We start from the raw sequence: 19,352 nt of genomic DNA, 5'->3' as shown, positions 1-19,352 counted from the left end.
CCTCCCACCCATTCTCCCCCCAATACCGTCCTTGCAACACATTTTCCGGATGCGGCCAGATATACGTATTCGCACTGGGGATTTTCATCGGGTCCCCTTTCCAGTAGCCGTGCGGTCGCGGATACATCGTGTTGGATGGATGATGCAGATGAGAATGCGCGCGCCATTCGCTGTGTGTGCGAGGCAGGAGCCAGCGATAGGTAATGCAGTCTCCGGATTTGTGCGCGCTGCCGTGGCAGAGTGTGCAGGTGGATGAGCGGTAGCGCGCCTGGTAGATGCGGGAATCGGGGTGGTCGGGGTGCTCGGGGTTGGGGGTTGCGGGGTGGGTGAGGTAGGGTTGGGGGTGAGAAGAGTGGGGAAGGTAGTCGGGGGTGTCGGTTTCGCGGGTGGAGTTTGGGGTTTGGTTTTGATGCGGATTTTGATTTTGATTTTGATTTGGAGTCTGATAATTAGAATAAGAATACCGAGGATCGACATACTCATCCTCATACTCATCCTCATACTCAAACTCCATATCCGTCTCCGTCTCAAAACGCTGCTTTGCATGTCCAAAATTCACAGAAGGGCTTGCGGTGCTACTACACGTCCTGCCTTGTGTTTCTTGCGGAGCATGATATTGAACATATGCCGAGTCGATTTGTCCACTACTCTGACCATCTGGGAAAGCGACTTTTCGTGCGTGCGGCGCACCCGGGTTTGGGTTAGTGATGGGATGAAAACCCTCTTTCTCACAGGCATTATTCCAATGACCCGACTCTTTACATTTTCTGCAAGGCCGGTTGGGATATTTACCATTGGGAAAGAAGGGGGTGATATCTTCACCGGTTGGCGCGAGACATTCTCCCGAATCGGAATCGGAGCTGGAACTTGAGTCTCCTTGTCCATTTCCATTACCTTTATTATTATTATTACTCCCATTCCCATTCCCGCCATTTTTCGATTTCCAAGTCCGACACTGATCTTCCCAATGATTTCCCCCACACTCTCTACACTCTGGCGAATCCCTTCCTCTCTTCCCCTCTCCCGCGGGATTCTTGCGACAATCGGATTCCCAATGGTATTTGCCCTCGCAGATACGACATTCTAAGAATTCTTGGGGGACCCTACCTTTATTGTGAGTTCCTTCATTTTCGCTCTTGTGATTTCTTCCCTTACCTCTATCTCCTCCTTTCTTATTGTTGCGTCTGGGACTAGAATCATTAGCACCACCACCAGAATTGGAGTTCTTACGTCTGTTTTTATTATTTCCCATGTTTGCTTTTGTTTCTGTTTTGCTTTTCTCTTCTTTCGTTTGCGTGTATGAAATGATGAAAATATTTCTATGCGACCAGCGCTAGTATAATTGTTTAAGAGTTATGATTGAAGTGATGAAATATGTGTATAAGTATGATAGTATAAAATAAAAGATTTACTTACTCGAGTTATTCTTGTTCTGTTGCGTTGAAAAGATATGCGTGAGTAAAAGAATGGAATTGTTCGACATCTGTGTTGATGGAAGTATATGTATCTGTTCTTTAACAAAGAACAACGACTTCTTTATGAAGAAATCATGAAAGGGAAAACAAATACATTGTACGTTTCAGTACTCGTTCATTGTTCATGAAAAAAAAACAAAGCCAAAAGAATACTTCCTTTGTATATATCTAAGCGAAAGTCCAAATTCTTTGAGAAGTTTTATTTTCCTTTCATGCTCTGTTCAAATTTCTTTCTGTGTAGCCCATTCCCTAATGAACGCGATATTAGTGGCATGATAGGGAGACAAAATTGTGTAGATGTATTGCTTGATAATTTTTACAATGCAAATATACCGTTGTTCGTGAATTTCAGAACAAGTGCTCGTAAAGTGGTATAAATGCTGCGAGATTTTGATGTATATATCATCCATTAAGTACCGACCAAGTGTTCTCTCATATACAAACTCTACCTGACAAGATCAATATTCGTAGTAAGCTAGACTTCTATCAATACTCATCATCTCATCATTAGAGTTTAATTGTATCAGACAACACTAGAACTACACACAAAACAATTCCAAGATGCCATCCTGGAATTTCACCAGTGTTGATTTCGACAACATGCTTGAAGAACCATCTTGGGCCTTTTCTCACCTACCTCTCAACAACAGCTCAGAGTTTATTCTCGAAGCTCCAAGAGAGGGAGAGGAAGAATTCGACACAGTCCCACTAGACAATATGTATGATGGCGATGTCGAAGATTCCAACGAGGATGATTTGGATGATTTACTTCTCCAACTCAAACAACAAGAAAGATTAACACAAGAATTTTACAGTCGAGCAAAAGATAGCGAACAACCAAACTCCCTAAGCAACAGCTCAGACTACCCACGAGAATCTTCCTTCAACCTCCAGTGTCCTCCTCCAAGATTTAACATATCTTCAAACATTCGCCAAACCACATTCGTTATCGGCAATAGTAATGATCTCGACCGGAAAGGTAAAGAGAACGCCCCCAGGATATCCGAGGTACCCCGGCGAAAGATCCGAGCTCAAGCCCCCTTACTTGAACTCGATTTACCATCTCCAATTGATTTTGGCAAAGTATTCTCTCCAAAAACTTCTGAAACAACGGACAACGACTTTGTTCCCAATATGCTAGAAGGGTTTGAGACTATGAACTTTGGCGAATTGATAGAAGACTACGAGTCTGGCGACATTTTGCACCCAACCGAAGCCCAAAAATTCCGCTGCGACATCGAAAACCCGGAAGTATTCAGCATGGAACCTCATTGGTTCCACGACACTAAAAACACGAGGTGTTGGTGCATTCATTGTATTCAATATCGAAAAACACAATCCACAGGTGAGCAGATGGAAGCGCATGATTACGATTACCGTTGCCTCTGTTCTTCTTGCTCAGAGCTTTATCATCAAGCCTTGCCTGAAGGTACATATTGTAATTGTCCAGATTGTAAGATTACTAATGTCGATGAAGACCAAGGACTTACAGATCAAAATGAAGCATTTGCTGAACTCCAAAAACAGATCCAACTCCAATCACCCGAACAACGAATTCAAGATTCAGAACAAATGGTTACGGAGACCTCACCGAAGTTACCGTCAGACCCTCTTTATAAGGATTCTACAACAGTTTCAAGTGAGTCCGATGGTAGCCTCTCAGAATTACTTAGCATGATTCGTGAGAACTTATGGTTGGAATCTGATTCTGGTACAGTTGGTGATTTCGATGAGGAGTAGACTTTTTCATTATAACTTTTCACATGGTTAAATAAGGTAAGTCGTAGATATATCCTGGTGATATACTCTGCGCGGAGAAAGATAAACCCATGGAAGTCTGGCAACAATAAAACCCCCCCCCCATAAAAAACCAAACAAAGTACTGATTTACAAAAAATGATTTTCCCCAATGACTTAGGAAGAGTGAAATAGAAAGATGATTTGTGATTGTAGCAAAATGACCTAACCGGTATGAGGATGACAACAGAGAATGAATACTAGGTATTTCTTTGTTTTAGGGTAAAAATAGACCCAGCCAAGAAAACCTCGATAACTTCATTGGAACAATAAAAACCATATTTAAATGTGAAATTATGATTGTCTGGTACTCGAGCAGAATTCAAACATGGAGATTGTGATTGCATTTTACTCGTTTCAATTTGTGATGTAGAACGTGAGCTCGCGAATGCATACTCTCAAATGAGACGAAGAGCGAACGCAACAAGCTTTTCGGGGACTCAAGACTAAGAAAATAGTACTCACTGCGCATAAACTCAATTCTTTGTACTTGACCAAAGAAGCGACTGAACTATGCTCGTTGTCCTGAAGGAATTGGGTTGATTTCGGGGTTTCGGATAATCATCCCGTTCGTCTAGATAAATGATCAAATTGAGTTTGTAGAATGAAAAGTGCATCATTTTATTTTTGTGGATGTTTTGTAGCATCACTGGATTTCTGTTGGAAAATCAAACTTTTCTCTAAACTAAGAATGATGCATTTTGAGGGTAAAACCCCACGAGTTTGCATTATCTTTGAGAACAATGAGTCAAAACATTTGGGCTGCACCTAAATGCAGGTACTTGACTGCCTAGAGATCCCAAAGTTCGCCATGGTACTTGCACGGCGAGCGTTAACAGGTTTATGAGATGAAGAAAGGTATCAACACATCTGCATCGCCAACGAATACATAGCCACTTCGGAAATGGTACATTACTGACTTTTGTGATCGACATGAAGTAAATCCGTAAGAAAAAAAATATGTCTCAATGCCCAATATAGAAGCGATTGGTTCGAAGAGAGCCTAGGGATGCACATACATGCATGGCATGTTGACATGCGTTTTATTTTCGTAATAACCCTCGCTGATAGAGGCGCTTAGCAGCGTCAAAGCATAGATCCAAAGGTTAACCAGGGTGACTCGGATACTTCTATTATTGTTCGGTGAAGTGAAGGGATGTTTTTTCCCCCAATTTCTGCTGATGGCAGTGTTTCTCTTGCTTCTCCCTCATTTTGCGATATTCTCAAAGAGTGGCGCCTAAACTTGCTGGGGGGGGGGGGGGTTTATTGTTGGGCTGAAGAATTGTGATGAGAGTATATGAGCGGTTCGGGAAGGATAGGAATTCAAGACAATTTTGAGGATGTAAGATTTTTTTATTACGAAGAAAGTTCTTCTCTCTTATGAATCTCATCAAATATTGCGGGATTGCCGATGAAGCCATGGTCTTGACCACAAGAGACCGGATCGATCTAAGGTATAAAGGGACCAAGATTGAGACCTTAAAAAAGCATCATGTGACTATGAACGGATTAGCTGCATGAGATTTTGATCTGGGGAGGGGGGGTTTATTTAGCAAAATGTGGATATATGGAAGTGGATCCCAAACGCGGAGTATGTTCAAAGAGTTTGTGGCCGAATTAAAGCGGATCCCAGGTGACAGGATCATCTCTGGAGGGCAAGAGCGAAAAGAGGAGATTGGATATCTGGAGACTTGGAGAATGGAGAAGTGGGATGGGGTGGAAGGGTTTTTTTTTCTTTTAGGTGGAGATTTACGGCGTGGTGTGGTATTCTTGAAATTGTGTATGTAGGGAGATGTGTTGTGCATGTGTTATGACAGCAATGGCATGGGAAAGTGGTCAAGATGACGATGATGAAGGATTTTCCGTGAGTAGCAGCATATCATGCAGCAGATGGGATTGGATGTGTTTGTTTTTGTGAGGGTATATCGTAATAAGTTTGATGATTGGGAATGTTTGTGCAGCGTTTGATATGACATTGCTTAAGAGGGGTTAGAGGACTAAGAGAGGCAAGGGGACTACGAGAAGGAAGAAAAAGAAGAGATGGAAGAGATGGAAGAGGGCTAAGAAAAGAAAAGCAAGAGAACACACACAAAATACATTGCATTCCTCCAAGCCAAGAAAGTATCGTGTAGATAGTCGCCTACCTGGGCACGTGCTGGGGTATACGGTAGATTGTACGAAGGATGGTCTAGGAACCGGACTCTTCTCTACCTACCTAGGGAAGTCCTGCAAACTGTAAACTGTAAACTGTAAACCCCGCACCGATTTGCATAAATTCGAATTCATTGGCACATTCGTGCATATATCATCAGGGTTATGAACATCAGGGTTATGAATACCTTGGGTACCTACCTAGGTAATTAGCATGAACCGACCGGATGCTGACAGATGGAGGGAGGTGCTCAAGTGCCATGGAATTAATGAATGCTTTTCCTGGTGGCCTCATTGTGGACGCCCATCGTGAGACGGAAGGGGAGAGCACAAAGAGGAGAGCACAAAGAGGAGAGCACAAAGAGGAGAGCACAAAGAGGAGAGCACAAAGAGGAGAGCACAAAGAGGAGAGTGACAATACCATATACTACATAGTACATACATTGTTTGCAGGAGCGACGACATACCGAGTACATAGTCACACATTAAGTGTACAGAGTAAATACTAAATAGGCGCCTCTCTCCATGGCTCTTATTGCTTGTAGTGCCTCACGATCCCGTCTGCGTCATATTCAACATATTCAACAATCTTAAACAAGGATTAACATCTTTTATTTTAAACCTCCCAGAGTGAAGCGCCTCCTCCGGTTTCCCCCAATTTGCCATATCGCTTGGGGTACAGCCAATCAAAAGTCCCATACCCCTCCAGATCCATACAAAAATTCCATAATAATACCGTATCTAGCTTAGCGTCGTAGCCGAAAGAGGAAAAGCTTGGACCCGACCAACATCTGGGCCAACCTTCCGATTTCTTTTTTATCGCTCGATACCGGGAAAGGGAAATTTGGAAAAAAAGACGAAACAAAACTGGTGAGATATCTTCCAAGTTCCAATCCCAATCCCAATCCCAATCTCCCAAAAATTCAACCGTTTCTTCTTCTCAATTCTCTCCATCGTTAGGTGATCAACGACGTGTCCACGGAAGCAGAAGGGAAAATTTTTCTTCACTTATTTGTTGTACAATCATCTTGTCACTGTTACTGTGTCAGTCTGTATATTAGCCTCGGGCTTATCACATATCATCCATCGACAAAGTAATATTATTTATTCCCTTATCAACCTTCTCCCCATCCAATCCATCCACAAAATCCAGCGAGAGAACGAGTGGGAACCAATTGAACAACAACGTCGTAAGTATTTCCGCCCAATGTTCTGATTTCTAATTCACGGCCAAAGTATGGAGGGGTGACTGCCACTACTCTCCTCCCTTGACTGGTCTTGCTTTCTTTTCCCTTATGATCTGTACAACAGCAGAGGTCATTCGTACAGCCAGATTGACATACGGTAAACGCTAATGCAATTGTGGGGAAAGCTCTCTTAGTTCTACCATACCATTCCCATAAATTTCGTCAGAGGAGCTCCGAGCTTCCTTCCTTGATCACCACACAACTCTCATCCAAGAAGATTCAAAACTCGAAAGAAAGAAGCAACCAACAATTGTCATTTGCAGTAGCAGTAGCAGTATCACTTTTACATCACACATACATTCTGCTCCTCAACATACAGACTTTTTGGATCTTCAACTTTGTTACTATCCTCTCAAATATCTGCTCGCCTGCAGTTTCCCACCCACCCCACTTTAACAACTGATTCACATAGCGACATCTGTCGCAACCTGAGTCAAGATGTCGGGCAAAACAAACCGAGATGTCAAAAATCACTTTCTCTTTGAGATAGCCACCGAGGTTGCTAATCGAGGTGAGAAATAATCCTTCATGGCAAGTAACGTGAAGAACATATACTAACATTCTACCCTTTACAGTTGGTGGTATCTATTCCGTCATTAAATCAAAAGCACCAGTTACCACAGCAGAATATGGAGACCGATACACTCTTATCGGTCCTCTCAACAGGCAATCGGTAAGTTCTTAATATTAAAATCATTTCTAAAAGCATGGCTAACATTTGATAGGCGGCAGTGGAAGTCGAGGCATTAACACCAACGAACCCCCACCTTGCAGCAACGATAGAAGCCATGGAAGAGAGAGGAATTCAAATGGTATATGGCCGCTGGTTGATTGAGGGTGCCCCACGCGTTCTCTTGATAGACACCAAGAGTGCCTACAGGTTTTTGGATGAGTGGAAGGCCGACTTGTGGAATACGGCGGGAATTCCATCTCCGCCTGGTGATGACGAAACCAACGAAGCCGTTGTCTTCGGTTACTTGGTTGCGTGGTTCTTGGGAGAGGTGAGTGCATCTGCATTGCATAACGCCACGCATATTGATTACTAAAACTAACACGTCTACAGTTCGTCGCACATGAAAAAGAAAAGGCCGTCATCGCACATTTCCACGAATGGCTCTCTGGTGTCGCACTTCCTCTGTGCAAAAAGCGCCGTATCGATGTTACTACAATTTTCACTACCCACGCAACTCTCCTAGGAAGATATCTCTGTGCAGGATCCGTAGACTTTTACAACAACTTACAATGGTTTGACGTGGATGCCGAGGCAGGAAAACGTGGTATCTATCACAGATACTGCATAGAACGTGCAGCGACGCATTCTTGCGATGTCTTCACCACTGTTTCACACATTACAGCATATGAATCTGAGCATCTCTTGAAGAGAAAGCCAGATGGTGTTCTTCCCAATGGTCTGAATGTCACCAAATTCTCTGCCATGCACGAGTTCCAAAACTTGCATCAACAAGCAAAGGAGAAGATTCACGATTTTGTCAGAGGTCATTTCTATGGACACAACGATTTTGATCCCGAAAACACACTTTACTTCTTTACCGCAGGACGATATGAGTACAGAAATAAGGGTGTCGACATGTTCATAGAGTCATTGGCTCGTTTGAACCACCGCCTCAAGTCTGCTGGATCAAAGATGACCGTGGTCGCATTCATCATTATGCCAGCACAAACCCAATCATTGACTGTCGAAGCTCTCAAGGGACAAGCCGTAATCAAATCGTTACGTGACACTGTTGACGTTATTGAACGCGGTGTCGGAAAGAGAATTTTCGAGCGTGCCCTTAAATGGCACGAGGGTGAAGTGATGCCTGATGAGAAAGACTTGATCACCAGTCAAGATCGTATCCTTCTCCGCAGACGTCTGTTTGCTATGAAGAGACATGGACTTCCACCGATCGTCACTCATAACATGGCAAATGATTCTGAAGATCCAATTTTGAACCAGATCCGCAGAGTCCAATTGTTCAACCATCCTTCGGACCGTGTGAAGGTCGTCTTCCACCCAGAGTTCTTGAACTCTGCCAACCCAGTTCTACCAATGGACTACGATGAGTTCGTAAGAGGTACTCATTTGGGTGTCTTTTCTTCCTACTATGAACCATGGGGTTACACGCCAGCAGAGTGTACAGTCATGGGTGTGCCAAGTATCACAACCAACTTGTCAGGTTTCGGTTGTTATATGGAGGAGTTGATTGAAAACTCGACGGATTACGGTATTTATATCGTCGACCGTAGAATGAAGGGTGTCGATGACTCGGTGAACCAACTTACCAGCTACATGTTTGATTTTGCTGGCAAGAGCAGACGTCAACGTATCAACCAAAGAAATCGTACCGAGCGATTAAGCGATCTTCTCGACTGGAAGCGCATGGGAATGGAGTATGTCAAGGCAAGACAATTGGCATTAAGAAGAGCATACCCTGCATCATTCGACGGCGAAGAAGAGGATGATTTCATTCCTGGCGTGGAACAAAAGATCTCCCGTCCATTCTCAGTACCCGGATCCCCAAGAGATAGAACCGGCATGATGACACCTGGTGATTTCGCCAGTCTGCAAGAAGGTCGTGAAGGTTTGAGCACGGAAGATTATGTTTCCTGGAAGCTCCCGTAAGTCACACGAAGAATGATTAAAATGATCTCGTGCTAATAATTTAATAGTGAAGAGGAAGATCCAGATGAGTACCCATTCCCACTCACCCTCCGAACCAAGAAACCAAACGGATCTCAGAGTCCATATGGCGGCGCACAAAGCCCATCGGAGTATGCCATAACTAATGGAAACGGGATGAAGTAAATATAAAGAACAAGAAAATGGTTAGAAATGGTGAATACAGGAAGGAAATAAATGGGACCAGGATGACTGGAGGCAAACTACGAGGACGATAAATAATCATGTACCAAAATGTCTATACTGCTTTTCTGTTTGCATTTCTGCGTTGCTATCATGCTACTTGTATCTCTGCGTCACGCTACCGCTTGCAATTGTATATTCAATACCCTCTTCGTTGTGAACGTTGGTGGTTTTATTTATGCATGGGAATGGGTCGCAAGTATATTTGCGTTTATCATTTTAGTTATCAGGAGACTTTTTGAACAAGAAGAAAAGGATGTAGATGATGGATGAATGAAGCCAAGGCGATATATAATTGGGAGGAGGAAATGTATGATGTAATTGAGAAGGAAAAGCGTGGTATCTTTTTTCTTCTTATTCTTCTTGATATTCATTCAATATAACTTTGACGTTTTAAGTAGATATGAATGAAAGCATGATATGGGTAGATTGATAAAGAGATTGGATGTTCTTTTTTGATTGTTCTTCAAGTTGAAGTTGGAGTTGGAGTTAAAATTGAAATTGTTGGGTGTTTGTGTGTTTGTGTATTTGTGTGTTTGTGTGTTTGTGTGTTTGTGTGTTTGTGTGCTTGTGTGCTTATATGCTTGTGTGCTTGTATGCTTGTGTGCTTGTGTGCTTGAGTAGTTGAGTTGTTGTATGTTTTCTGAGTAGGTGTAGGTGTAGGTATTTAGGTATTTGGGTATTTAGGTATTTAGGTATTTAGGTATTTAGGTATTTAGGTATCTGTGTGCTTGGGGGATAAAATGATGAATAGATGGATGTTTGGGTATGTGTATATGTGTATATGTGTATATGTGTATATGTGTATATGTGTATATGTGTATATGTGTATATGTGTATATGTGTATATGTGTATATGTGTATATGTGTATATGTGTATATTTCTTAAATATATATTTAGTGTTTTGTTTGTAAAATGAGATAAGATAATATAATATAAGATAATATAAGATAGGATGAGATAGGAATATGAGAGTATGAGAGTATGGGAGTATGGGAGTATGGGAGTATGGGAGTATGGGAGTATGGGAGTATGGGAGTATGGGAGAGAGGGGAAGGGGAAGGGGAAGGGGAAGGGTGAGGGGAAGGGTGAGTGGGAGGGAGGGAGGGAGTGAAGATTGAGTGAGGGTGAGGGGAAGGTGGAGTGGAGGGGGTGGGTTGCGTATGGTATTTTGATTGTAGGGATGTTGGTTTTTGATTTTGTTTTGGTTTTGGTGGTGGCGGGGGTGAGGGTGAGTGAAGGAGTGAGTGAGGGAGTGAGGGGTGTATCAAATCAGATTGAATCAAATCAAATCAAATCAAATCAAACACTTGGAAAATACTTGGAAAACATATATGGGAAAGCTGGGGGAAGTTTTGTGTTTAGTGTTTGGTGTTTGATGGTGAGCGGTTTGGTTTTGGTTTGAGGATTGGTTTTATGTGGGTTGAGGGTTGAGGGTTGATTTGGGTTGGTGGAGAGGTTGGTGGAGGGGTAATTAGATAGGTAGGTGGGTAAGTGGGTAAGTGGGTATATATAGTTAATGGAGTATGAGTATGAGTAGCTGTTATAGGTATATGTACTGTAATGGAATGGAATGGAATGGAATGGAAGTGTGGAATTGAACTTGAACTTGAATCGAACTTGACCTTGGATTGGGCTGGAGGACTGGAGGAGTTGGTTGAATCGAACCGGAGGGTTGTGAGAGGAAAAGGGGAGAGGAAAAGGGGGAGAGGACAAGGAGAGAGGAAGGGGGAGAGGAAAAGGGGAGAGGAAAGGGGACGGAAACAGGGGGGACCGGAAGAGGGGAGAGGAACGAGCGGGAGCGGACCGAGCGGGCGAGCCAGAGAGAGAGAGGAAGAGAGGGCGAGACGGGACCTTTTAGGGAGGGTGGTGTGGTGTGTGATCGTAGGCTTCGGGATAGATTGATGAGATGATGAGGGTTTGGACGGGAGCAAGGAAGGGGAGGAGTTCTTTGTGGGCTAGGGCCGAAGGGTGATATTATTGCTGTGGAGAGGAAGTGGGCTATGGAAAGAAGGGATGGGGAAAGGGAAGGGGAATGAATGAATGAATGAAGATGTATAAGGGGATTGGTAATAGGAGAGGAAGAGGAGGAAGAGGAGGAAGCGAAGAATTGAAAGAATGGGAGGGAGAGGAAGGGAGGGAAGGGAAGAAAGGAGATTGAAGGGAAAAAGAATCGTCGCTTAATAGCTCTGTATTATTTCTAGGAGGGAGAAGATGGTTGATGTTTTGATATTGTATTATGTTAATCAGGAGGTGTTTATTTGATTTTGAATATTTGATATTAGAATTAGATGAGTAAATATAAAAAAGCTGTATTTTATTTATAAATTGTTCATCTATTTATTTATTTATTCATTCATTCATTCATCTCATCTATCTATCTATCTATCTATCTGGATACCTAAATATATATTCTACAATATACAATTCATTTCCCGCTTTCTCATTCTATAATACAACTCTCCAGCGCTATAGGTAGCTAACCTAATCTAGTTTTCTGATTCTTTTTATAAATAGGTAAACGAAGGAGAAAATTTATGATTTATAACTCAAAACTTACAACTTACAAGTCAGAATTCAGAATTCATTAGATTAGATTAAATTAAAGTAAATGATATTATTCATGTTTGAGATTTAGACGAAAGAGAAAAAAAGGAAGGGAATAAAAGGGAATAAAAAGAAGAGAAAAAGATAGGAGAAGATAGGAAAGGAGAGGAATTCTTGGTTTGGGGTTTGTGTGTATGGATTGGGGAGATTGATATGTGTTTTTTGTGTTTGAAGAGGTGAATGGATGGGATGGTATGGGAGGAGATGAGGAGAAGATGGGAGCGCAAGGTAGGAGAGGAGAGGGGAGAAGAGGAAAGAAATCAAGAAACAGGCGAAGAAAGATAAGCAAAGTAAAGAAGAGAAGAGAAGAGGTAAAAAAGAGGTAAGAATATACAAATATACAATACATAAAACAAACAATCATCCTATCCTCTAATCTATATTCTACAAATCTTTTCGTTCTTATAAGGAATCGGCATCTTGATTATCGAGATGAGATGAAATGATATAATGATATAATGATATAATGATATAATGATATAATGATATAATGATATAATGATATAATGATATAATGTATAATGATAATGATATAATGATATAATGATATAATGATATAATGATATAGCTGAATTCGAAATGGATGAAGAGGGTTTGATTATAATGTTGTTGTGGGTTTCTTTGTGATTTGGATGATTTGAATGATGTGAATGAAATAAATGAAATAAAGTAGCCCGAGTTGTGTGTTTTCTTCTGGGCTTAGTGGAGTTTATAGTGATGATGATGGTGATGGTGATGATGAAGGAGAGATGAGGGATGAGGGATGATGATAATAATAAAGGAGTATTAGAGGATAGTTAGCTAGCTATATAACATCATCTACTTTTACCATACATTTAGATCGAGCTTCATTGAATACAGTATAGTATAGTATAGTATAGTATAGTACAGTAGAGAGAAAAGCGAATGATATAGGTATATAAAGAAAGAATAAGATATGTAAATAAATAAATTCAAAAAAGTCGACGAATGAATTAATATATTGGAGTGAGTGAATGATTTGGGAAGTTTATTATATATACCTAGATAGATGGATGCGATGATATGTATATGAATGAGATGATTAGTTTATAGATTTGATATAAATGGGAAGGATATAAATGAGGGGTTCGATTGGAGGAAAAGGAGAGGAGGAGAAAAATAGTGTTAGTTGAGTGAGATTCTATTTTGTTATATTGATTATAATGTAATACTTTTATATCTCTTTTCAATAAATATTGTGTTTTTCTCGCGTTAGGAGTATCGGTGGGGATTCCTATGAGTGAAAGATAAGAACCCAAAGGGGGGGGGGATTAAAATAAATAAATAGAAATACGGGAATATATATATAATATAAAAAGGACGACTTAAAGAATTAAATAGAAATAAAATTGAATAGATGAATGATTAATATACTAATCTATCATACTCACTCGATTTCTTTAGCGAAAGAGGATAAGAAGACAGGAGAGAAAGAAAGAGGGGTAATCTGTATAGTATCTCTAAAGAAAGAGAGGAAGCATGTTCTGTCATGCTGATACCAAAGCTACATAGAATTTCCGTGTAGGTTTGTCCTTTATTTCTATCCAAGGTATCACTGATATGCCTCCTTATATCTTCACACAGCTCCTCTCATGTATGTATATATAGATAGGTATAAAAATAGTCTCCAGATGTGGATTGGCATTTGGCGTTTTGATTTATTGTTCCATTCTTGGTAGAGATAGATGTATAAAGTAATGTAGGTAGATAGGTGTATTCGGTGCTGTAGGTCGAATCGTGTTTGTGCGTGTAGGTGTGCTTCAAATGATAAAGTTTCGCATTTGTGCTGTCGCTGTAGATGAAGAAGTAGGATGATGATTAGCCAATGCCTTCGCAAAGTATCGTGTGGGGATTCAGAGACAGGTACTTCACGGCTGGAGCATGTAGAGATGTTGGAGGATATTATATAGCGAATGTTTGGTCATTTGTGATGATATTAAACGAGAACTGTGAGAATAGGTGATAAGAAATGAATAACTAGATGCGAGAGACCTAGCTGCGAGAGACGGGATTTATGGAATGAATATAAGATGAAGGCATAATAGAAATGAGGTGATTAGATGAACCTCCTCAAACTCCCGCCAATTTTCTCCATCGCAGACTTTGAAGTTGATGCATGGAAAGGAGGAAAGATTGGGTTTCAAGGAAGAATGATTGTGTGTGGTCGGTGGCTGAGGTGGCTCATGAAGCCTGATAAAGTCGATAGACACTCAAGAACGACCTTGGAGTCAACAGCATTGAAAGCATCACAATTCAATGAGAACTTTCTCGGGGACAAGCTACGACCCTGACCTCTGACGTACTCAGAATCATCATAATTGCCCTGAGCAATGCGATGGATATTCTCATCGCGATTAAGGGGGGCAGGCAACACTCGTCAATGCCAACATAGATGACCCATTCCTAGATGATGATCATCACGATAATAACAGTACACAATTACGGAACATCCAAACTTCCCGTATCAGTTGCAGCTGCAGCTGCAGTTGTATATTCCAATTACTTTACACAACAATATCAACTCTTTATCGAATGATATCTGCATCATATCAACGGATACTTCCGTAACATCTTGCGGTGCAAATACAATGACCCAACGTGAGTGGACTTGGTCGTCGCAAAGTGGGTCACATGATAGAAAATCGAGATTGAGATTTCCAAGATTCTCGACTTACGTCACAAGGATTTCTTGCTGCACAAGGTGTAGGCCAGGGCTATGTACTCCGTTACCCATACATGCAGATAAATTAATGAATGGAAGATATTAAGTCTCGTCTCTCGACGCACAGTCTGGTCTGTGAATATGTGGCACCTCTTCATCCTAGAGGTAGATCATTGAATTGTATCATACCAACCCCTATGAAAGATGTTTAGAGGCGATGCATGTAATCATGCCATCATTGTTCTGTTTTCGTCTGACATGTGGTGACTTTTGATGTCATCAGCTCGAAGGTTGGTGAAGTAATGATGATGAAATGGCGAGGATGAGCTGCAGCCTACATTGCTGTAGGTGGTGAGCACTGTAAGGTAATTGAAAAGTGGCAACACGAGCTGCATTTGCAGTGGGCAGTTTAATGGTCAGATTACTTTAATCTGATAACCTGAATGTGACCCATGAAACAACATGTATACCTATAACATTCCTCATTGATGTAATTTGAATGGGATGCAAGACAGGAAGAATAGGCTCAAAGCTAGATCTGTCAAGAATTTAAGCCCCAATGACATAGTTTGCCACAGCAGCCCAGCGGAATCCAACAAGGGATTTGATCCGTTGCCCTGTCCCCTCATTTTCGTGGGAAGTAATGCGGGAGTATTTCGTTCGAATATTATCAGCGCCCGTAGATTGTTTCAACTGAATGAACGTTCTCTCGGATAAAATGTGAAATCCCAACTGATGACCGTGAGTGGACGCAAGAGGCTACTGAAAAAGGAGACCTCAAAAAGACCGGGAGAGGGTGTAGATCAATTATTCAACGGTGCAACACATGTAGCCTCGTAGGGAAAAGGACGTTTGTGCTATGGCAAACATGACGCGCTTATTGAGAAAGACATCGAAGATTCGAAAGCATTGCAGCGATGCAGCGATGCCATAGGAGAAGCTCCAGTATACAAAAGTGGGGAGAATATGGATGACCAGCAGCTTGTACAGAAGCAATTACGGAGACACCTCCATGGAAGATACCCGCAAGCGAGGGACAAAAGTAACCTTACAGTACATCATAGTTGTCTCGGCCCTTGAATGATTTGCATCCCAAAGGATTTCGTTACAATAGAAAGCAACCAATGCAATACTATTCTTGCAAGTATGGGGTAACCAAACGGGAAATCGCGGTTTCAAAATCTTTGAGAGCATTACTGACCGGAGGATAATACCTATCCCCCTTTCACTATTCAGAGCCGGATCTTCTTTATCATCGTACCGATATTCGGGCGAATGAAGCTGGCCGAGTCGAATTGAATGAATTGAACGGATATATGTAGGTCGTGAATCGTTTGGTTACAATTGTCCTTGACCCGCCTGTATAGTTTCCTCTCTCTATTTGCCCCGAACCCTTGAAGACGGATGCATGTGTAAATCAAGTGAATAATTTGATGATTATCAATAACCTAGTCGGCCCCTTCTTGGCGAAATGACAAAAGTGTACCGAAATAGAGGGTGACTGGGTAAAAGTCTACCTAGTGGTTGGAAGCCGAACAGACTTGAGGTCAGTCGAGCAAAAGTCAGTAGTTAGTAGTTGTAAGTTGCAAGTTGCAGGCAGTGCGTGCGTGCTTGATTGATGGATGATGATGATGATGATGATGATGACGATGATGATGAAAATGATATAATGATCGGCGGGGGCGGCCGCACAAACCAACCATAACCTGCATAGAATTTGATGACATCAGCAAGTAAGGTTACACAATTCGACGTAATTATCCATGACCCTCCATTAATTCTGATGATGTCGTGATCTGATTGGTTGAATTAACGAGAATGATGTGTCTATCCGATAATGTGCCCTTCTCCCACTTTCCGGTACTTGGGAGGAATCCGAGTGTGACACTTGAATTGAACTGTGAACATGACATCGGTTTCACCTAGAGAATGGAACGGGGACCGAGACAATGACATCTACCTGGGAGTCTAGGTACTTACAGACTCAATCTACGTATCTAGATTCTAGATGTCTTTGAGTCTAATTTCTCTCCATAATTCTCCATAATGATGGGTCTTTGCGTACCTTGATCTCTTCTAGCCCAGATAGGTATACTTTGAAAATATGCGTCTTGACTCTGGACTCTCTCATCTTGGTGGTCTGGTCTGGCTTTCGACTTTGGCTGCTTTGCTTGTATGTAAGGTTATGTATGTACAGATCATCAGAGGAATCAGCTTGGTAGGGATTTTCACTATGACATCTCTGATCAACATCTCACAAGTCTGGGGTAAAATAATTTGATGATCTTTTTGTGAATGCCCTGCAGAGTATTCTCCTATTCTTTTTCCCCTGGGACGAGTCACACACCCAATGACGATGAAAGAATGTTGATGTGCCTGTGTTTGGTTGAATTCTCCCGGGGAAGTTGATATCGATATTGTTTAGGTCGTAAAATTTGAGTTATTTGTTTTGTAATTTGTGTTATTGCTTATTTGTCTTTTCAAATTAAAATCGTTAAAGTTTGTTTTTAGAAAGTTTACTGCGATGTCATGGGTTCCATGTTGGCAAGACATTGGGAATATGGATTTTAGACTCTCGTAAATGGGATTTTGCAAAATCGGGAGTTGGGAACTACCCAGTTCCTCACGACTCGGTGAAAGTTTATCTACCGCACTAGACGACGACGCTTGATTGAGCAGAATTCTTCGTTAGTTTGTATTACTCGAGTAATTGCAGTCTAGCAGATCTCTAGATTAGATTATCTACCTAGTGAGTTCATACATGAGATAGTTTTCTCAAGTACGTGCTAGCCAGGTTGGTAACGATTGTGTATTCTTTATCATCTTCGTTTCAATAACCTCATAGGTTGAGAACTGGCCAACGCTTCCCGTCCACGCATGACGCTTGTCTCATGTCACGATCTGCAGGGTCTTGCCGGATTTGGAAGTTGACCATATTTTTTAACCGTCTGGAGCTCTGACCTTGGGCTCACTACCATAACTCAGTAGATACTTGGATTGGATTGGATGATAAGCAAGTATGATGCATAATGAATTCAAGGATCTCTTCATCGACAGCCCAAAATCCCACACTAAGAACTTTTAGCTCCGTTCTCCTGTTTTTCAAATTTCAGGGTCTAACAGTTCACTAGTCCACTAGTCCACTAGTCCACTAATCTACTAGTCAGGGTAATAGGCTGCTAGGTTGTCTATCTGTGATCTAAGTTTGAGGGGAAACAGAATGTATATATTTGCTTGAGACCGCATGATATTTCTTTTCCATATCAAACAATCATCCAGCTTCACATCTACACACAATCAAAGCAAGCAATCAAACGTTCAAGAACGATAGCCACAAGTCTTTCAACACAATCAAACAACCCAAAACTTCAAATTCAAGTCTACCATCTTCAAAATCTCCATTCTCACATACAAAATGTCTTCCTCAACAGCCTCATATCCTTCCAACGGCTACATGTCCCACGAAGAGCATGAAAGCTCTCCAGATGCCTTCTCTCTCTTTGACTACGCCAGATCCATGCACGAGCACACCAGAAAACAAATGGAAGCTGCCGACAAATCCGCACGCCGAAGAAGTGCCAACTCCATGGCTTCAAACACACACGCCACTCTGAGAACCGGCCACGATGCCACCACTTCCATGGATAGCAGTAGCAGTAGCAGTGGCAGCTCAGCCTCTGAATCGCGATAAAGAGTTTTTTCTATTCAAGAAGTTTAATTCAAACATGCATGGGGGGAGAAGATATCTCAGGACATTGTTTTGCTGGAAGAACAATGTAATGAGATGAGTCTGGTGCATGCAATATTTCACGACGTCCGAAACGATTTTCCTCTGGTGTCGGTAACTTTACATACATAACGTATACGAGAATACTCCTACGGGATAGGCATTGGAAGGGGTTTTTGGGAAAATAGCATTTATATACGACAATGCGGCGTTTTAATACATGGGATTTTGGGATATATCTTGTATGAATAGTATTTATTTGAGCGAGGGAGTTGGGAGGTGTGATGGGTGGCTGTGTGATGATGTCTGATAACGACGATATTTTTGAGGAGAGATTATCTTGAATGATCTGCTAGGAATTCAGTCATTGTCGACTGGTGATAGGGAGACGCTTGATGAACTAGTTGATTAATATCATATCAATATTATATCTTCATCCACATACAATTTGCATTTTCGAGTGAGACTTAAGCTGGTGACAATTTACATTTTCAATAATAAAATCCCCAAAATCCATCATTTTCCCATTTCTTTTCCCCTATTAATTACTCTGTCACCACCTCCATCACACCCCGCTTACATAATCACCCTGTCCCATGACTTTTCCATTCCAACCCAGCCACATATAAACAGCGCCACACTGTTTCATCTAAGACACCCGTGGACCTGGGCATCCATGGATCGAGGTCGGTACATAAAAACACAGCCGCACCAACATCTGCCTTGATTTCTACACTGGGCATAAAGAAAACCATACCAATTCTTGATTTTGACGTAGAGTTTTTGGGATGATAGGTAGAC

The 19,352-nt window shown here is 41.6% G+C and overlaps 4 protein-coding genes across 4 annotated transcripts; 3 read left to right on the top strand and 1 right to left on the bottom strand.

Moving 5' to 3' along the window:
- Positions 1-84: 84 nt before the first annotated feature.
- EAE98_007493 (uncharacterized protein) lies at positions 85-1,252 on the bottom strand (the record flags this gene model as incomplete). The annotated part of the gene is made up of 2 exons (XM_038955116.1): positions 85-442; positions 492-1,252. The coding sequence occupies 2 exons, from the start codon at positions 1,250-1,252 to the stop codon at positions 85-87; spliced, it is 1,119 nt and encodes a 372-aa protein (XP_038808766.1).
- A 784-nt stretch (positions 1,253-2,036) lies between these two features.
- EAE98_007492 (uncharacterized protein) lies at positions 2,037-3,215 on the top strand (the record flags this gene model as incomplete). Its single annotated transcript, XM_038955115.1, has 1 exon — positions 2,037-3,215. One exon carries the CDS (start codon positions 2,037-2,039, stop codon positions 3,213-3,215), a length of 1,179 nt encoding a protein of 392 aa, XP_038808765.1.
- Positions 3,216-7,108: 3,893 nt separating this feature from the next.
- EAE98_007491 (uncharacterized protein) lies at positions 7,109-9,476 on the top strand (the record flags this gene model as incomplete). The annotated part of the gene is made up of 5 exons (XM_038955114.1): positions 7,109-7,181; positions 7,246-7,343; positions 7,396-7,671; positions 7,734-9,289; positions 9,341-9,476. 5 exons carry the CDS (start codon positions 7,109-7,111, stop codon positions 9,474-9,476), a joined length of 2,139 nt encoding a protein of 712 aa, XP_038808764.1.
- An 8,763-nt stretch (positions 9,477-18,239) lies between these two features.
- EAE98_007490 (uncharacterized protein) lies at positions 18,240-18,515 on the top strand (the record flags this gene model as incomplete). The annotated part of the gene is made up of 1 exon (XM_038955113.1): positions 18,240-18,515. The coding sequence occupies one exon, from the start codon at positions 18,240-18,242 to the stop codon at positions 18,513-18,515; it is 276 nt and encodes a 91-aa protein (XP_038808763.1).
- Between the last annotated feature and the right edge of the window lie 837 nt (positions 18,516-19,352).

This window comes from Botrytis deweyae, assembly GCF_014898535.1.
Source record: "Botrytis deweyae strain B1 chromosome Unknown BDEW_017, whole genome shotgun sequence".
Lineage (NCBI taxonomy): Eukaryota > Fungi > Ascomycota > Leotiomycetes > Helotiales > Sclerotiniaceae > Botrytis > Botrytis deweyae.
Note: the sequence above shows the minus strand (reverse complement) of the source record. Positions and strands in the feature narration are given on the sequence as shown.